The sequence below is a fragment of the Merops nubicus genome, unplaced genomic scaffold (genome assembly GCF_000691845.1).
Source record: "Merops nubicus isolate BGI_N331 unplaced genomic scaffold, ASM69184v1 scaffold4477, whole genome shotgun sequence".
In the NCBI taxonomy this organism is placed as follows: Eukaryota; Metazoa; Chordata; class Aves; order Coraciiformes; family Meropidae; genus Merops; species Merops nubicus.
Window position 1 is genome coordinate 69,279 of NW_008620842.1, and position 21,487 is coordinate 90,765.

At 37.2% G+C, this 21,487-nt stretch overlaps 1 protein-coding gene across 1 annotated transcript in view; it reads right to left on the reverse strand.

The window, feature by feature from the left end:
- The window catches only part of LOC103776700 (TBC1 domain family member 5-like), a 67,686-nt gene that overhangs the window by 35,666 nt on the left and 10,533 nt on the right, over nt 1-21,487 (reverse strand). Inside the window, exon 2 of the mRNA XM_008944222.1 lies at nt 1,625-1,688. Coding sequence (XP_008942470.1) covers nt 1,625-1,688 — 64 coding nt within the window. The remainder of the gene's footprint in view (nt 1-1,624; nt 1,689-21,487) is intronic.

Consider the following 21,487-nt stretch of genomic DNA (forward strand, 5'->3'; position numbering starts at 1 on the left):
AGAAGGGGTAGGAAGAAAAGGTCTGACCCCAGCCCCACATCTTACACTATTGTAGAACCAGAGCCTAGCTGAAGCTGGATTCTTCTTCAAGTATTACATCTTGGCAGGTATAACAGCTGGGGCTCTTGAGTTAATGACTTTCAGGAATAAGTGTCCTGGAATTAATGGCAAAGAGAGCTCTCAACTCCTTCCTTACTGATCTGGCTAAATTTTATCTTGCCTATTTTTTTCAGAGACTGCTTGTCTCTGTATGTGCATATGCTTCTTACTTAAAAAAAAAAAAAAAAAGATTACTGTGGGTAGTATTTTTGAGCCCTTCTTTTAACTTTGATAGTAGTTGCATGCATTAGAGAACACAAATACAACAAGAAATTTGGTCAGGCAGAACCATGAAATGGATCTGCCAACACATTTTTCTCAAAGTGAACATGCTAACTGCCCTTGAAGGGTTTTATATCATCAGAGTAGGTTTCATTAGAGCAAACTTACTAGGATACAGAAAAACAGAAGGATCTGTAAATCAAACCTCCCTTGCCCTACTGTGTCCCTGCAGGTACACCCTTTTTTCCAACCTTGCTCTCAGTCCAGAAGCTTCCTCTGAGCGTCTGAATTGCAACAAACTCTTTGCTGTTCTCTCCAGATCCTTAGAAAAAGTCTTTCTTTTCAGCATCCTCAAGACCAGGCTGTTTGCTCCCTGCTCTCCTCAGCAACCTCTCAGTCTCCAGCCTGCGGCAGGTTATCCAGGAGCTGCGACCCTTCCTCCTACCCCTCACTTGAAGGCTCCTCATGCCCAGCACAGCTCCCTGCCTGCAAGACAGTGTGATAACCCCACCCATCCAGCTGCAACCAGGGCAAGGCAAACAGGCAGGTTCCACCTGCCTGCCTGCCTACAACTCTTTGAAGTACAGACTCCAGCAGACTACAAACAAAAAAATGAAAGTGATGCCACCCATCATCATTCACTAAATGAATCCAAAATAGTCATGTGCTAAGCCTGCTTTATTTTACCATTACTTAAGCATCAAAATCAGATGCAGTAGTTCTGGCTAGCACAAATCTTACTATCAATTTACCAGTCATAAGGACAATGATTTATCATTTGCAGCAGGGACAGTACTTCTACAGATCTGCTGATTACCTTTCTGTGCTTTCAGGTAGAGGACACCCCCTGGTATGTACCTAAGCAAGACTCAAGCTCAGTGACAGCGCTGCAAAAAGTTACTCAGCATCATGTTTCTTTAGCTCTTGTTTATCATCATCAGAAATGAAATATTGTTTTCCTGTGCTTAGCTTAGCTATGAATTTAGGTAAGAATTTCTACTTTATTGTGTATTTTTGAGAAAAACACACACAAAAAAACACTTTAAAAATATTTAGGCTTAAAAACATCCCGAACTTTCATTAATTAAGCATTTTTAACAAATTTCTCAAAAAAATAATAATCCAGAAAACAGCTTTTCAGATAATTCCTTAATTAAATCCTTCATGTCCTTTCATCTACTGATTGTTGGAATTTAGATTGCACAATAATATTAAAATAGACCGACCTGTTCTTTTGCTTTAAATAGATGCTTATTAAAGTCAAAATTTTAAAATCAGAAAGTAAATAAAAATAATTACCAACCTGTAAGAAATAAATGTTCCATCAGAATCTGAGGTGTGGTGTGTGCTTCCATTTTCATTTGATTCTCCTAACACAGAAATAAAACACCTTCATTATAAAACAAACCCTGATGATAAATAACACAATATTGATAAAAATTTCAATTGATTTTATCACACATGGTAACTTTAGTTTACAACAAAACTTACACAGACAAGTCTCAACTTTACATCTTCAAATTCTTACAGCTGACAAAAGACATCTCATCTCCATGTTCAATTTGGAGCCTGAATGTACTAAAAATCTGAGATTTAATTGCACTTAAGGTTTTGATTGAGGCTTTTCTCAACTTATAAACACAATTTTAGTAGCATAAAGTTACAGAAGTACAACACGAATAGGTGAATTTGATTTTGCAAACTTTAAGTCAAAGAATGTGGAAGTCCATCTATTTTGTGAAAAATTTTGAGTTGACTGTATACCAGGTATGTTATTATGTCATTGGCAGAAGTTCAAAGCTTCTCCGAAACTACCTAAGTAATGCATCTGCAAAACATCTTTTATATCCTGTGGGCTGCTTATACACAGTGACATTCACAAAAACCAAGGATTACAAGGAAACCTCTTCCTCTCTATAATAATTACTTCTATTGAAGAACAGTTAAAAGCCAGGAAGAATCATCTATTTTTCAAAGCAAATTTATTCATGTCCTGTTTTATACTATTTATTCTTGCCCAACCTGTCATTTAGCTTGACAATTCTATGTCCCTGTACATTCCCTTAATTCATTTATAGATAGCATTGCACATCTTTGTGTCCTCTGTTCTGCTCACTGAAAGTCATGTTCTTTCAATCTTTTTATTAAATGAGGCTCCTTATTCCCTGTTTTGTTTAAATCCCTCTTTCTTACACACAAAAAAAAGGGACAGGAGCTATAGACAGCATACTAGAAGTTTAATCTGTTGATTCTTCAGACAGTGGTTTTTCTTCTCTATCAAAAAAATCTTGTTCCATACAGTCTACAGTCATACCACACCATCTTGCAGTTTCACAGCCGCCCTTAACCAGCACTCTTACATGTTTATTCTCCATTTTTATTTACAAGAAATTTTCTTTTGCTGACCACTTGCCCCAGTAGGAAGGACAAGGCCATTAGTAGTATATGTATAGGAAAGATTTTACCATCCCATTCCAAGTACATAGGAAAGATATGAGATGGCCAGACACCAAAGGAATAAATGGATGCATTCATTCACAGTACATGATGTAGCAAAGAAAGCAGTGAGACAAGTTAGAAACCAGGTCATGGGGGAAGGAATAAGGAGATCATCAGTCCAATTCCAGTCATACAGTAATTGCCACAGGAAAGCCTCATTACCTACATAATCTTCTTTCTGTCTTGGTCTTGTCCAGCTGTCACTGGAAACTCTACTTGCAGTGGACAGTCAGGGAGTTCTTCCAATAACTAGAAGCCCTACACAGTACATCTACTGCAAAACTAATCTTCCCAATACTAATGCAAGCAGAGCCAGCTTCTAGGCTATTAAGTTGGGAGGCCAGACACCTGATGATAACGCAGGGGCACTTGGTGGTTATCTCCTAACTGGTTCCCACCCAAGGCTGGCCAGACCCCGGGTAAAAAAGATCAGGAAGGCCTCTCTCGCCTGGTTGTGGACATCATCCACATGCCAACCCTCATTCAGGGCTGGGGGTTTAAAGCCCAGCATTTCAAGTTTGCGGTTTACAGTAAAAGTTCTTCCGAGTACAATACTCTATTTCACAGTATTTCATGCTGCTTCTAGTCCCCTTTTCCTCAGAAAGGACCAGTCTGACCTGAATACTCTATTCCTGCTTGCACTGGATACTACCTTCTAATACTTTTTCTCCATCAGTGCAGTCTCTCATTTTATGGCAAGACAACAAATTAAAACATTGGATAAGGTCAGTTGCACTGCAAACTTCACTAAAAATAATCCTTTCATTAAAATCTTTATTCCTCTATTCATCTTGTAATTACTATATTTATTACTAATCTGCATCCTTTCTATTTTGTAACATCTCCTGTGCCACCACATCAGATGGTTTAGTGACGTCCAGACAGACATAATCTATTTCCTTAATGTGTATTTTGAAATGCTAGCAGGTTAGTTGGCCACAATCTCCCATTTAACAGGAAATCCACACTAAATGTTATGCTGTTTGCTTTTATTTTTTCTCTTATTTCTTCCTTAAAAACTTTTCTAAAAACCTGCATAGCTAATAGTCAATCTATACAGCTGCTTTGTTATCACTCTTTTCCTCTTAATCCGAGTACAAGTGCTACATTTCCCCTTCTTCAAATATATACTATTGTTGCGGTTTGAGGCTTGGAATGGGGTCGTGACCTTCCAGCAACTGGGAGGACCCCGGGTGGGGGTGAAACCATTGTATTCCCTCCCCTTCCTACACACACTCTGATAAGAGGCAGGGAGTGGTTTCTTATTTCACTCCTGCCTTGGAGCTCGGAGAGGAAAGTTCTCCTTTCACTCCATGGGACCCTGGAACCATTTCTGAGGGTTTTGTATATTTTACTTTTTGTATTATTCCCCTAATCTTTGTATATATTATTTTCCTTACCTCCCTTTTTCATTTTCTGTTCCTTGTTGAACAATATACTTCATTTTTTTTTCAAAAGTGTCTCTCTCCCTCTTGAGGGGGGGGGGGAGAGGCAAGTACATAGTTCTGTTCTGTGTGGGTCCTGCCCTGAACCCCTTTTTACACGGAACCAGGACAACTATTAGCCATGAACTAAAATACAAAAACATTGTTCCATGCAGCAGTACTTGTTAGTATCCTTGGCAGACAACTACGCTGTGAATCAGAAGCTTTAATTTTTTATTGAATGTGCTAATTTATAATACTTACCCAATATTCCCTTTTCTTCAATTTATTTATTTTCTGACCTTTGCCTGAAATTTAGTTTTTACTGAAAATTAAAACTTTTTGGGTTGAGAGCATACCTGCAATACACGTAATACCATTTGTCCATTTGCACCGCACAATAGTTCTAGTTTTCCTCCTCAGAAAGATTCTGCATATAGTCAAGTATTCTCTTGTTAATTTAAATTATCTTCTTGTGTTTTAAGTTAACTTTTTCTAATTGTCACTATAACCCCACACCTTCTGACATCCATGAAGTAGTTTCCTTTACAGATCAAGCTGTTTTTCTGTTTCTTTCAGGATCTTTGCTTACTCCAGACATTCCTTAAAAAATACTTAATCATTCACTTTGGCACAGAACTTTCCTTCCAAGTGTTTTTTCTCATCTAATTTCTAATGCGGGTTTTTTTATTAACTTTTTCACCTTTGCCTAAAATAAATCCCGAGCCTCTACTAAATTTTAGTCTAAAATTGCTCAGTTCAGTTGATTTCACTAATTAGCTCTCTCAATTTATTTTGAAAATGGAAATCCTACTTAATCAATCTGCTTTTTGTTTACTAAATTTAACTAAATTAACAACACCAGATATTTCACCCAGGAGCTGACCCTCCTGTTATTAGTAACCATCTGTTCCTTTTCTCCTTGTATCTTGGAAATAGCCTCCCATATTGGGACAATTTTAAGTAATATGCTTTTTCATATATTACCCATCTCCACATCTGATCCTGAGCATTCAGAGAAATGACTGAACTGTTTTTTATGGGTTTAAGAATATCTAAAAAAAGTAGAAGGTCTTTACTGTCTTTCAACTAAACCATTTGTCCTGCTTGAAGAATCAACAGGACTGAAAAAAAGCCTAGAATCTTGGTGATAAAAGTTGTTCTTTCATCAGGAACCCAGAAGAAACACGTAGTGGTATCCTGGGTCTGCTACACCCACTGAACTATCCTTCATAACCTACTCAAAGTGTTGCTTGTTTTTTTCTGAAACACTCTCAGAAGACAGTAGCTTTTTTTATTTAAATGACTGCCACAGTACTTCAGCATTCTTAATTGTATACTCATCGCTAATAAATCCCATATCATATTTATACAAGTTTTTTTTTTTTTTTTTAAGAGCCATTTTTGCTGCTCCATCATATCATTAGGAGCAGCCACCAAAACTGGATAGGACTAAGTACATCCATCTCTCAAAAACAGAATTTAGTAGAGTAGGACATTTCTGCAGTTATGTTCTTGCTCCATCCTCTTTAAGACAAATATGTCTGTTATAACATCTTGAAAGATGACTTACAGTCTTTTGTTCAAAGTGAAAAAAGTCTTTATTGACTTAAAAAAAGATTCCCTATATTTTACCCACTTTTATCCAAAAGCTTTTCTAGTTTAAGACTAGACTAACTTAAACCTGGTTTAAGTTTTCATGGTCAGTAATATTTGAGAACAAATTGAGTTGCTTCACTAACTAGTGACAATAAACTGTGGGAATTCATGCTCTGGATCACCTCTCCTCAGGTATGGGGAAATCCCAGGAGAACAGACAGATTACTTCTAAAGCTGGGGAGGGACTTTTTAGGATATCGAGTAACAACAGAACTAGAGGGAATGGGGCAAAGCTGGAAGTGGGCAGATTCAGGCTGGATGTGAGGAAGAAGTTCTTCCCCATGAGAGTGGTGAGACCCTGGAATGGGTTGCCCAGGGAGGTGGTTGAGGCCCCATCCCTGGGGGTCTTTAAGGCCAGGCTGGATGAGGCTCTGGGCAGCCTGATCTAGTGGGAGGTGTCCCTGCTCATGGCAGAGGGGTTGCAACTGGGTGATCCTTGTGGTCCCTTCCAACCCTGACAGATTCTGATCTGTTTTAGCAGAGGACTTTAGAGCCCTAATGGCTCAATGGTTGGACTTGATGATCTTGGAGGTCCCTTCCAACCTAAAGGATTCTATGATTCTATCTTCTTCAGTGATAATGACCCAAATTTCTGGTAAAATTAGGATATATAATGAACAGTTATGAATGTAAGATTCATGGTGCTGGTAAGAGAATTTGTAGTCTCCTTTATAAGTCCTGATTCACCATTATTCTACTCTTTAGATCCTTTCTGAGTCCTAAAAATGGGAAGAAAGGGTGTGTTGAAGAAATGGAGGATGCCCTTCCCTGTCCCACACGTCCTGAAAGCACTTCCACACAGCAAATGCAAAAGCTAGGGTGAAAAAAATGGCAAAATAAATCTTATCATACTTTCAGAGGAAGGAGAAGGGAAACAACAAGTACCATAAAAAACGTCAGTATCAATTGATCAGGTTGCTCAAGACCCAACTTGACCTCATTTCCAGTGATAGGGTTTCTACCACCTGTTCCAGTGTTTCACCATGCTCATTGTTAAAAAAATGTTTATATCTTTATATCTCATCTAAATCTACCCTCTTTCAGATTAAAACCGTTACACCTTGTCCTATCACAACAGTCCATGCCAAAAAGACTGTCCCCATTTTTCTTATAGGCCACCTTTAAGTACTGAAAGGCTGCAGTAAGGTCTTCCTGCAGCCTTCTCTTCACCAGGCTGAACAACCTCAGCTCTCTCAGCCTTTCTTCATAGCAGAGGTCTTCCAGCCCTCTGATCATCTTCATGGCCTGCCTCTGGACCTGCTCAAGCAGGTCCATGTCTTTCCTGTGCTGAGGACTCCAGAGCTGAACACAGTCCTCGAGGTGGGGTCTCATCAAAGCAGAGTAGAGCGGCAGAGTGGCCTCCCGGGACCTGCTAGCCACACCGCTTTTGATGCAGCCTAGCATATTGTTGGCTTTTTGGGCTGCGAGTCCATGCTGCTGGCTCACGTCCAGTTTTTCATCCACCAGTACCCCCAAGACCTTCTCCACAGGGCTACTCTTAATCCCATCATCCCTCAGCCTGTATTGATACCAAGGATTGCCCCAGTCCAGGTGCAGGACCTTGCACTTGGCCTTGTTGAATGTCATGATATTCACATAGGCCCACTTCTCAAGCTTGTCCATCTCCCTCTGGACGGCATCCTGTCCCTCAAGTGGGTCAGCCACACCACTCAACTTGGTGTCATCTGCAAACTTGCTGATGGTGCACTCAACCCCATTGTCTATTTATGCCATTGATATTAAAAAGCACAGGTCCCAATATGAACTCTTGAAGGACACCACTCATCTTCATCTGGACATCTAGCTGTTGACCACTACCCTCTGGGTGTGACCATACAACCAATTCCTTAATTCCAAAACCAGTTCCAAAAATTATCTGGATATCTTTCTTGCTACCACTTTAATTGGAGAAACTCCCTCTCCTGAAAATGAACATTTTCTCCTGAAAGAATTCATTCTATTGCCTTATTTTACTAAAGACTGCTCCAGTGCATGGAGACCAAGGGCTAAAAGGAGCTGAGACTTAAGGATCTGGGACCTGGTACTACTGGACACAGCTGGAGGCTGTTTCCAGAGAGTTTACATAACTTGAAAATGATGGTTTTATTAACCAGTAAAAAAGAAATACTTTAAATCCTGTCTTCTTTAGATTTCAGAGCTGCATGGAGAAGGATTTGTAAATTCTACATATACTAGGGTACTAGATTCACCCAGAACACACAGGCTTATCATTTGCAGTAACTGTTTTCTTATAAAAACATGGTTGACATAAAATGGATGAACTCAGAAAGAGGATGCCAAATACACTTTCTGAATATTCCTTGAAAACTACATGTAGAAATTGCAACAAGGAGAAGCCTAATTTAAATGTGCACACTATTTTTGTTAATTTTATTTTTTAAAAGCCTATTATACTGATAGTATAATATCTTCTTGAAGAAGAACTTTCTCAAGGTGCAGTGCACAGTTTCCACTTAAGGTAATAAGAAGAAACTGGATAACACTACAGAGCCCCAGTTCAAGAGCACGAAGATGCTCTGGGTACGCACCAGGCACAATGAGCACTCTGAGCTTAAGCTCATGCTCAGCAAGAGTGAAAAAGCATGTAAAGAACAATGTAAAGATTAGATATTGCTCACTCATCTCCTTCACTGCCTCTCTGAAAACAACTATTTTCTCTGGGATGCAAAAATTCAGCACAGGACTTCTTTCGGAGAAGGGGTGGGATAGCATTACAACCAACGGCAAGTCTACGAGGACAGGAAGCTTTAGGTGACATCCCCTTACTCTGGATATAATCCTATTTTTAAAAGTAATTGAACTCTCTTTATTTTTCCTTTGAAAACATATTTTGATGCTGAAGAAAAGTCTTTACCTATATACATATTTCTGTATGTGTGTACACACACATATGCATGTCTGTGTGTGGGCACACATGCATATTTATATCATGTTAACTGATTTACCAATCTTGTGTCTGCTATGAAAGGGTTTTCTGGTTGGCAGTTCAGGAACTCGTGATAAAAGTGATCCCACTTTGGAAATCAAACTGCATTCCTCTGCTTACAAGCGTCAAAATGGAGACAGATCTCTCTGCTGATGCATTTGCACTCTCCTTAATATTTCCTTTGTATTCTAATCAAAGGTTAAAATGTTATTAAGCCCCAAAATGTATTTAACAGTTATGAAAATTTAAGTTCAGGTTGATATAAAACACTTGATCATTAATGTAGTGTTTTATGATTAGAGACAAGGAAAATTTTATCACAAATACATGCTTGCAGTCTAAGGTTGTCAATTCTTATAACATGACTTTCATATTCCATGCTATATTCATTTTCAGCATATTTAAAGCTTAATAATTTAATGATTTATCCAATTTTAATTTATACTTTCAAAACCACTCTGAACAACCTGAGGTGCCACTGGAGATCATAACAGTGGTCCTGGTTAAGTCAAATAATAATTATAGCGCTTTCACTTTAAAGATGAGATTATTGTTAATTATTGAGTGAAGTACTTGAGGTACCATACTTATATAATTACGCTACTCATTAAATGGTTATTGAAAGCTGAAATGTAATTTTAATGACAGCTACCTATTTTTCTTTGCACACTTTATAGATGACAGATCAGTCAGGAATTCTAGTTTGCTCAAAAAATCCTTGCAGCTGCACTAGTTCTTTCAGGTGTAAAACAATTAAGCTGTGCTTTTTTAAAAAACTGTAAACAGGTTTTTTTCCCTCAAATTATCTTTATATGATATAGAGGAACTAGTAAAAACAAAACAATAATGCATGTGTATTTTTTCTTCTTCACAATAACACCAAAATTCTGTCCCTAAACTATATATATATTCCAAACCATATCCCCCCAAAACCAGTGACAATACAAATAAGGAAGAATAATTTTAGTCCAAATGCGTTCCTCATATAATGCAAACAGCAACAACAAAAAAAATTACTTAACAGATTGCAGACCTTTATTGTGAGTATAAAGGGGTAATCAACATACAATAAGCATTTTACTATGCATTAAAACTATATATAATGCCACGAGACTCCTTTGCTTTTTCTAACACCAAGGTTCACAACTCTTCAAACATAAAATTCCTTCATACTGTTTACTCCATAGATAGATATTAATCAAACTGACCTGGATAGAATTTATTCTAATATGTAGACATCTCTGACAATTGACACCACAGAACTGTGGTCTCAGAAAAGAGCACCTGAAGACTTATGCCCTGTATTTTGATCCTTTATACACAATGTTTGAAATCCAGCGTATTTATCCATTGTTCAAGAGGCCAGTATCTTGTTCAAATTAAGCTTTCCTTTTTCACAATGAAAGCCAAACAGAAGAGTAAATTTGTTTAATTAACAATATTAAAGCAAAGATTTCTGAGTTCACTGTATGGGGAAAAGGCAATAAAGTTTTGAAGAGGGAAAAACTGCTTTGTTCCTTCAATCCCCTAGTTGAAATTAATTATAGCAAATGTTTATGAAAACATCTGTTCCATACAGTTATAAATTCTTAATTTTAGCATGGGCGATTCCAGGCTTCTCCATTATTTTGAAAGAGAGTAGTCTGACAATCGAAAGGTTTACAAAAGAGCAGATAATTTGTATTTCTACAGCATCAAATATGCAGTTTGGAAAGTCTTCAGGATCTCTGCAGTAAAGAAAAGGAAAATAAAATACAAAATGACTACGATGACTGAAGCTTTCTATATCGGGTCTGCTGATAGACTGAAATGGCAATAGGAGGAGAAAAAAAAATAAAAATAGAAGGAAAACTGATCTGAAAACACATGGCAAATTGAGATTTTAACTACATAAACTAGATCTTTAAAAAGTAAAACATAGCGGAGCTACGGATTTCGCTGTTAGGTGTTTTGATAGATTCCCGAGGCTTGAGGGAAGCTCACGGCATTGCTGCATCGTGTCAAGAGAGGGTGCTGCAGAGTTTAAGATGATGCAGTTGCTGCTCCCCTTTCAGAGCTCTAGAGTTGGTACCAGCAGCGCCTATGCTACAAACAGTGTTTCGGACTTTTTACATAACACCCTTGCAACTACAGTGTTAAATTCAATTTACACCAAATAAGCTTTTAAAGTGATTAAATGGAGCAAGCTCGAAGCAATGTACAGAAACTGAATATAATGCCTTCAGCCAAAGAATTAAGTGCACAGCACTTCTGATATTTATAAAATAATTATTAGGCTGGAAAGTTGAAGAAGATTTCACTCTGAGCAAGTTGTTTAAGTTTTCTCAAATAAATATGATGCAACTTTTTCTTGAGCAATCTTTTAACTCTATTGACTATTTCTGGCTTGAGGTTCACTCACTCAGCATTAGATGAATACTTTGCATGCATTCCTTGGTACAGATTTTTGGGTAGCATTTTAGTTTCAACAAATGCGGCCTAAATTATTATATTTTCTATGAATTAAAAAAATATACACTATAATAATTAGCAATATATGCAGATAAGTAACTGTGAGACTTCCATTAGAAATACAACTTCTGGAGATAAAAATACAGAATTGTTTGGATTTTATTTTTAATTCTACTGTCTTTTGGATTGCTGATTTATGACAATCAAGTGGAATCTTCTATGATCTTTGCATATAAAATCACAATTGCGTATGTGTACATGCATATATCAGTAAACTCTGCATATACTCCAGGCAAAACCTCTGTTTGAAATAATTTTTTCTATGCACTTCAGTTTAAACCAAAACACACAAAAATAAAAGGGTTTCCATTTTAACTCAAACTGTTTCTAAGTGTTCACAAATCTAAACAACCCAACCATGTCATTAGGTTAGCCTGCAAATTAAAATATCACTTTTCCATATGTAAAATAAATGTGTGAAAAAGTGTGGATGGAAAAAGATACACAGAAGTCTAGATGACTCATTTTGGAAATAGAATGTAGCATCGGTGTTTAAGAAATGTAGCCCCTTGCAGCTCAATTTAAAATAAATTCAACAATGTGCATACACAAAAGACTTATTTATAATATTTCTTTTCCTGATGAAGCCTCTGTGTTTACCAAAATAGGCTCTGCTATACACATATTCACAGAAATTATAGGAACTATATATGTAGAATAGGGAATTTTACTCTACTACCACTGAATTAATTTGTAGGAATGTTTGAGAAGAATTCTCAGGTGACTGCAAGGTACCAAAATCTTAAATAATTTACATCCAGAGGTGTTTTAATATAATCTCTTTCAAATTTGGCCTTCCCATCATGCTCACTGTGATGTTAATAGTGATTTAAACACTTCAGAAAATGTAAGTACATGGAAAAACAGTTTGACTTCCCACTTAGCGGGAACCACACAATACTAGCACATATAAGCAAATCTGACTTCCACTGAAGTCGATAGGCATTTAGTCCAGTAATGCTTGGATTGAATTTACACCAGTAGCAGTAAGACTGGTAAAAGAAAATATCCACAGAATAAGGTAAAATGTGATTTTTTTTCCCCCCCAGTTATTGTTTCTCTTAGTGGACCTGTTTTTGTTCCATAGACAATTATATCCACTTCTGTTCCTATGCTAAGTACTACAGCCGGTATCTACTTCTTAAGCTGGATGATTATTTACCACATAGGACTTAATTTCATAGGTCATCACCAAATGTGAGTTAAAAGACTCCAGGATAACATACAAATATTTTAATGCAGTCTGACTGAAGTAGAATCTGTATATCTAATAAATACTATCATCTCTAACTTTAGTAAATTCTTTAAGAGTATACACACTTAACAGAAGAGCATATTAGCAAAACTAGCAAAACCATTTTTTTTTCTAGTAGGATAGAGTAATCTGGTATAACTAGGGACAAGAAGTACAATTCCACTTTGCACAGAAAGAAAAAAAAAATCTTAGAAGCCGCTTGGCATCACCGCTAGCAACTTACGTCCCATGATATACAAATGCTGAGTGACTTATCATTTGCATCCAGAAGAATTTAGCTAATTTTAACTTATAAACAGCCTAAAAGGCCTTTGAGCTATAAATTGCAATAATCTAAAGATGGCAAGAGGCAATAAACATGAGTTAATGACTCAGCATCCTCCTGAGATAGCACTGGTCATGCAGCTTTGTTTAATCTTAGACATACACAATCACTGTAAAAAGGTGGTCTCCAGAGACCATTTACACTGACAATAAGAAAAACATACCATCTCTTTATATGTTTGAAGGCTACTATTGTCCTTTAATTTACCTCAATTGTATCCTATTTTTAACCACAATTCTATCTTATAGATGGATGCGATTCTTCTGTTTGGGATAATAAATCATATATAAGTATACTTTGATTTTCACATTCAAAAGCAGTAATGCATATTCCACTGAGTCTATGAAAAAAATGGAGCCGAAAAAGATTAAGTGGGAAGTTTTCTAACATTCTGTTGTTTTGCCAAGATTAAATGATAGTAGAAGACAAACGAGAGAGGATTAAGTGCTCTTTTATTGAAATAGAATTGCCCTTTCAACAAGAAGCTAGCTGCTCTTCAGCTGAGAGTAACAGCTTTATTGAGGAGAAAGGCTGGTCTGGCCAGGAAGACACGTGGTAGTGATAGAGAGCTTTGCCTCCTAAAGTTGTGGAAGTGGTCTCACGGTAGCTGGGACCAGAGGCTAAAAAGAACAGGAGCAATTCAGCTTTGTTTCTTTGCTGTTTCTCATCAAAGGAAGCTACTACAGCAGGCTGATGATTTACGACACTACTGATAATATGCTTCATATTATCAAATGCTTCTCCTGAAAGCAGAACATTTTTGGCCCTTCTTCCTTGAGTGTAAATATGTTTAGGAACACTGTGAAAATCATACCACTCTTCTTTGCCAAGCACATACATGCAAAGAAGTACAGGCCTGACATCAGAGCATCCTTGTGGCTACTGTGCTGTCACATGTAAAACTAGCTACTTGCTTATCTGGAATGGGATAACAGACAGCATTTATGGCTAGGAGGCAACCAGAAAGAATAAGAGCTGCAGCACCGTTGCTCCAAATGAACATGGCAATTCAGGCACACGAGAAACTAAATGGCAGTGGAGCTACTTGGTATGCTGTAGAGGGCCTGCCACTACTCTGAAAGCCAGCAGCTGAACTGTGCTTTACGGCTCTGAGGAAGAGGAAGCAGATGAAAAGCTTGAAGTTAGGAAGTTGTCACAGATACACAAGCCTGGGCAATGCCTTCCTCAAATGCCACCGTTTTAAAAGCACGTAGTAAGAGGTGAAAAAAGTTGCACAAGAAGCAACATGGAAAGCCCAGGGAGAGGCACTTGGGCACCCACAGCACCCCTGTCACCTCAGGAAGCTTGGTTCCTTCGGCTCCTTTCAGCTGCAGCCTCCTCCTCCTACCACAGCTCCTTTTACTAGTGCTGGAAGCAGTCAGATCTAAAGGTCTGACAGGCTACTTTGGATTTATATCAATATAAACTGCAGAATAATCTGTTAAATTAGTTAGAAATTGGATCCTGCTTTCATCAATTGAAGAACAGATATTTTAAATAATGTAACTACGCAACACATTTTAGTAGCATTGCAGAACAAAAAACCCCAGAAGTAGAGAGATATGCAATAGTTTATTAAACTAGGAGCATGCCATCTCAGAAGTGCATATGATTTTTACTCCCTTTATCCATCATTCACAACAGAAGAGAAAGTACATTTTTTCCTTCCTTAACAAATCTATTATGTGAATGGTTTTGCAAAAAGCAACTTAGTCTCTAAATAAATTTTAAATGTATCTGGATAAAACTGAAAGGAGATGTTCCATCAGAAACAGAGTCTAGAGGTAAGACAATTCAGAAGTGCACTGTTAAAAAAAAAAAATCACCTTAGGATACTACTAGCTTATGACAGCACCTGTACCAGGAAACTTAGGCAAGATGGTATCTGAAAAAAAACCCAACAACCTAAAAATAAACACTGCCACACAAACTCAAATACCCAACCCTGAAAAGCATGTTCCTGCTGCCAGTGGAACAGCCCTTGATCGTTATCAAATTAACTATACAGAAGGAATCTGCACCATGAAAGGGACACCTGAGCTTAAAACTGCCTAGCCTGGCTTTATATGATGAAGCCAGGAAACCCTAGACTCCTAATAGGAGGCTGTAATTAAGACTGCTAATTCTCAGAATACATTGTGTATCCAGCAGATTCATACCTCAGAGAACGTGAAATGGAGCAGTACTCCACATTTTCCACAAATTTCTCAGATGAGAAAAATCATGTCACTGAGCAGTATAAAAGAAGTACTGAGGTAGAGCTTTTAAACTGCCAAATCAAAATATGCCAAAGCATAAGGAAAACACTAAATTTTAATAAAAATCCTTTTAAGTCAATCCTTAGTTAATTTGGAGTGCATCAATTGCATATTTTGCTGGTACAAAAGCAGATGCAGGTTGTGAATGACAGATCTAGAAAAATTTGAAGAGCAAAGTTATATGCGCATTAGCAGTAAACTAGATGACGAGTTGTAAGAGATGAAAGTCCACAGCTACATCAGAATATAAAAATATAACTAACTGACAACCAGAGTGACAAAACACTTCTATTTACTGCAGCGCAAAGCAGTTTGTTGAACAATGGTCCCTCTGTTGTAGATACTGAGAGAGAAACTCCCCTCAAAACATTTCTGTGAAGAAGTATGTAATCCATCATGGGACAGATTTTTGCTCTTCACCCCTGCCCTCCTGCAAGGAGGCAAAGCACTGTCCACCTCTGGTGGCACCTTAGAATAGAACTATGGATGCAAGTACAAAGCCCTTGGAGATGTAAAACATACGAGACTTCAAAAATGTGAACTAGACAAGTATGACTAGATTCTTCTTGCATACAACCATTATGCTGAAGATTTCCAAAAGGTTGATGATGTAGTTTACACAATAATAGGAAAAATGTTAAGTAGTAATTTTTCTAGGCAGTTACCTCAGTTCTCTAAGACAGAAAATGTGCACATCTTTTAGCCAAAAATAAAACAGCAAGATGAAAACACATCAAGCAGTATCACAGGGCGTTAAGCTTTCTGACTGGATTTTTGGACCAAGTTCCACCTCAGGAAAATGTGAAAAGGCGTTTCACGTACATCATTCGTATTAGAACGCAAAACACCTGGAGAGTAGCAGAAAAGTCCCAAGGAACTACAAATTCTAAAATGTTTTCACTTTTTCTTCAGGTTTCACCTTCCAAATTCTGGACATGGTCATGAGTTGCTGTGCTGTATGACAGTTACAGTACCTCTCTATCCAATTGCAGAGGAGAAAATGCTCTGATCCAGAAACTTTGAATCTTCCACTCTAGAGCTCTGCATTTTCAGCAGGCTTGACGCTGTGACCTCCAACACTACATCCAGATGGCACGGACCTTGAACAATGTGAGAGGAACGGGTCTGCACACGGTCATTTAGGCATATCCATAGAGACTAGGACTAGAGACTTTAAAGTATGGGTGCAGAATTTACATGCATACTGTTGGAGTGAAAGTCAAGACAAAAGCTATCTTATTTGAGCGCAGGCATTATTTGAAAAACTACTATTTGCTGTTACTACAGGTCATAAGGAAGAGCACAGAAAAATATGTATGTCTGAACAAGTTTTCCACTTCCTCTCATTGGAATGACAGTGAATAAAGACGACGAAAATTACAGCATGTGAATACTCATGTAATTACTGAATAGTTCCCCACATAATTATGCAAAACAGATCTATCCATAAGTTAATGTAGCCATTTTCTTTCTGAAACAGAATTTTCATGCCATCCATCAGTCACCCCAAAACACAAACCTTAGATGACTTAAGTACACAGAATTTACTTAGTTGGTTTGTAATAGAAGCAATGCATGTGAGTAGAAATAAAGGTTTAATGAAACAAAATAACATACTCCACTAGGGAAAACACATTTTGCCCAAAGAAAAAAGTAATGTAAATAAGTGGAGGCTATTTGATAAATATAGCCCCAAAGGTTATATGTTTACTGAAAGAATATAAATACTGCATGTGATGTAGATTTTTTTTTTACTAGAAACATTAATTGCTTTCTAAATACAATAATATTCATTCCTTTCAGACTACGACTCTCATTTCTTTTACTGCAGCACGTAACCAATTACCTAACAAAAATGTTTACATTAATCACAATGACTCTATACCTTAGTTTTTACACTACCTTTTTTTTTTCATCTTAGAACTGAACTCCCTCAAGCATTCTTTTGTGCCAACTGTTAATTTCTATAAGTGATAAAGTTGCCTTAAGCTTCTTTTAACATCTACTGGACATGACCTCATAAAATTTAATGCCATTCATTAACCCCAAGCACTTAACTTTACACAGTAATGTCAGGCATCTGACTTTTCAGTGCATGAGAAATACAAGTGGGAATCGTTTGAGAGATACAAATTACAAATCATTTGAGCAGCAGAAAGAGCAGCAATGAACAATATTAAAGGGTGAACTCAGACCTGAGCAAAAACAGGGTTCTTGCGATGTTTTCTACCTAGAATTATAAAACATTTATAGAAAAAGCAAGAGGCTGCAATGTGATCATTCTGGCTTGTGAGGGGACTGAAATTCAGAGCTGAGGCTGAATGCCAGGTTTTTTAACACTGTCTGAAACAGATACAATGCAGAGTCATGTTTTCTTGGATGTCCAGTACCCTTCAGGCATTTCAGAGGAGCACAGGTGCTAGGAACTCCTCACATTCTGCAAAGGCCACACACCAGCAAGACGGATAAACCAGAAGAAGCAGTTTCTTCAAAATGCTCCTCCCCTTCTTCCTGCAAGAGCCTTGCCTAGGTTTAGCTTTACAGTAGGGTTGTTCTGATTTTGGTTACGTACCAAGAAAGCTTTCGGAGGGACAGCACTGTTTTTATTTTCCCTGAGATGCACAGATGGGTGATGTCTGCTTAACTCATTTAACCATATTTCCCAGTGGCTTCACACATGTTGGAGAAAATGTGGAAAATTCTAGAGGTGAATGAAAAAAATACTTAGCAACAATTTTCTGGCTTGTTTTGGGCCATTCAAGGACATTCCTTGTGGGGAGTGGAAAGTGAGTGACAGCCTGTCCAGGTCCTGACTGCAAAAAGGGCACATTGTTAGGGGGGTGTGGGGGAGGTGGAGTGGGGTGCTTTATTTTCTATTTCTCTTGGCTCAAGAGATATCTAGGCATCCTCTGTGAAAAAGGACAGTGATGTGCAGCTAGGAATACAGCCCATCAGACTTTCTGATAGCAATCTGCTTATTCAGCTCTGCTACACGAAATCCCCTCCCCTAGTCTGTACACAGGCCTTGCTGCTTCTTGGTGTCACAGGCTGTTACATGCTGGGTTAAGCAGTTGACCCTGTTGAAACAGGGATCAACTTAACTTTTCTATACAAATTATATAAGGAAGCTATAAATTGCTTCATGAGAACCCACGTGAGATTTGACTCTGATGTCTCTAAGTGCTACAAGTTTATTTATTTATTTTTAAGCAGCAAAAAGAGACAGCTTTCAGAACTAAGCAGTGGCTCTGGAATTTACTGATCTTAATGGGAAAATATATTCTCTGCTACCTTATAAATCTAAACAGATGGAAGTAATTTTACTCAGCTTTATTTCCACAGAAAGGTATCTCTAAGCAAAAGGAAGGTATTACAGAATTGAGGTTTTTGCATGTGAACAACTGTGATCTCTGATACCAGCCCCATCTCCAATTTCTCAGAAGGACTGTTTTAGCTATAAACAGCACAAACCGAAATCTACAGTCAATACACACTTCATACTACTGAAAATGTTTTTGCATCTTGCTTGCCACTGGTCTAAGATCACTTCAACATAATTAAAGTGTGATGCAACATCAGCAAGCATGCATCAGTTGGAAAAGTTTTTATTGCCTAATAGCGGGGAATGGTAATAAAGCAGATGTATACCAGGCCACATGACAATGGCAACCGATTGGTCTGTATTTGGCAAAGTAAAGTATTAATGTTTTATAAATACAAAGCATGTTATATACTTTTCTAACAATATGGATATAAATCTCTGTACAGCATAAATACTTGCACTGATCAACATAAAGATACTGCTGTGATAGGTACTTTGAAGTTGTAGATAACAGCTCAAGCTGCAAGATGCCAACAAAAATAGAAGTTTATAAAGAATCGTTGCCAGACTCTTAAATGTAGTAGCACTTGTGGGACTTTCTGTAATATAAATAGTAATTACTTTCAACGTAGAACGTATTTGCAAAAATAGATATACCGACGCACATACCAAACCTCACAACTCAGTTTCCTACTTATGAAGCAAACTTCAAAATGGGTAAGTTCTGAGCTAAACAAACCCGGGAATAATGTTTTGCTCAATGCCACCTAATATGCAGTGCCCAAATATGTATACATGTGCATGCATATAAAGAACTGCTCCAATATACATACACAAACAGTACAATCTTAGTGTGAGGGCATCTACTCTGTAGACAATTCAATCAATTTCTCAAGTGACACCCACACGTGCCTGCACACACAAAAGCAGATGTGGCATTAAGACTTACAAAGTTACTGAAACTTTTAACAAGTAAAACGCATCTTTACTTAGCTACACCAGAATGAGGAATAAAGGGGTTTACATATGTTCCAATTCTAAACCTATCAATCAAACCCATGTTATTCCTTTGGGAGCTTATTTACATGCATATTTATCAGCCTCACATGCTAATTCCCTGCTGTTTTATGCCTGCGAGGCATGTTTATGAGTCATAATTGTTGATCTCATTTGATGTATTTCACTGAAGTAAGACATTATTCAGTTATGTGGCCTAATGTCAATGAATTACGATGACCTGATCTTCAAAATGCAACTTGCTCTTTAATTTTTATTAAAGCATAACTTATTCAGAATCAGAAATACACTAAAATGGAAAATTACATACTTCTGTAGTCATTTCACTTAAACATCTTATTTTTAAAACACTCCTCCCTACCTCTAGGCCAAGTTTTGAAAGTGCAATTCGTAAACACCAAAAGAATTTTTTTGCCTGAAATTAGTACATATTTCTCACAGGGGAATAATAAGGTGTACAAATCTCCCTGTGATAGCTTGGGTTGAGCTGTCAATGCCTATCTAGGTAGCAAGCCAGAAGGGGCACCAGCAGGTGAGTGAACACAGTGCTTGTACAAATCTGCTCCTTTCACAAAGACCCATGCCCATCTTCCAGCCCCTCAAGTAATCTTTAAAGGTTTAAATTACCTTAAAAAAATTTGATTAGCAACATTTCTCGGTGATCATGCTTTTTTTCCTAACACTATTATAGCATGAAGGAATCATACAGTAACTGCTTATTTTATTCTCTTGCAGCAAAGACTTGGTATCATCATAGTAGGCACCCACACTGTAGGATCCATAGTCTAAGTTGCTCCTTATGCTAGGCTAAAGAAGATTAATATCGCACATGTAATTTTCTACATCATTTTCAGATGTCACCACTTCCTATCTTAGGACTCACTACTGATTTAATGCAGTTATCCTTTTGTTATACATATAAAAAGTAAGTATCAATTGATTTCAGCTTCACAAAAATCAGAAATATTGACTTCTGTATTTCAGTTGACTGTCACAATTAATACAATATTCAATTTAAATTTATCTTTATGTATTAATATGAGAAACCCAAACCACCTAGGTATGTTCAAAAGTTTAAAAGTTGCTGCTCTGACCTACAGCTTTAGCAAGGAACAGAGTAATACACAGACAAATAAAGCTGTCTTTAGACCAGTTATGAAATGCCAGATACCAAATGCAGGCTTCTTTGTCCACAGGAATCTCAAATTGAATCTGACAGATAAGAGTAAGTGTCTTTGAAATTGCAGAAAACCTGCAAGTATCTTCCTAAATTTGCAATATCTGGAGGACTTGCAGTATTATAAATATCATATTCATTCCAAGGGAAAAAAAAAAACAAAACAAAACAAAACAAACTGCAGCAGATTTTTCATGTCCAGAATTAAATCTGTTGTTAAACAGCTGCTGTTGAAAAAAAAAATCCCTGAAAAAAATAGCCATACGAGAAAGAGCCCCAAACCATTGAACACGGGCTCTTTAAAATCTTACTCTTTAAAAAGTGAGAAGGAGCATTTAATATGAGGTTTACATAGTATGTTCCCAAATCAGATGTATGCTTGAACTTGAACAAGTAGTTATTGTAATGGAGCTTTTACAAGGGTGTAACTTTAGTTCATGCAACTGCCACAACTAAAATGGTCATGTACTAGTCTTAATATGAATTTATAAAATAGATGATATTTAATCCTGGGAAAAAAAAGGTAAATATTAATTCCAGAGCTTTTAAAACAGAGTTTTTCACTGGTTGTAGTCACAAGAAACCAAAAACAGAGCTAGAGTCTTCTACAGTATAAGCTCTGGTTTACATCCCAAATTTCTTTCAAATTCAAATACACAAAAAATACAAATTAAAAAATACAAATTAACCTGTCAGGGTATTTTTTTTTTAATTTTTTTTTTTTTTTTTTTTTTTTTTTTTTAAACACAAAAAATACACCACTTTCCTTACC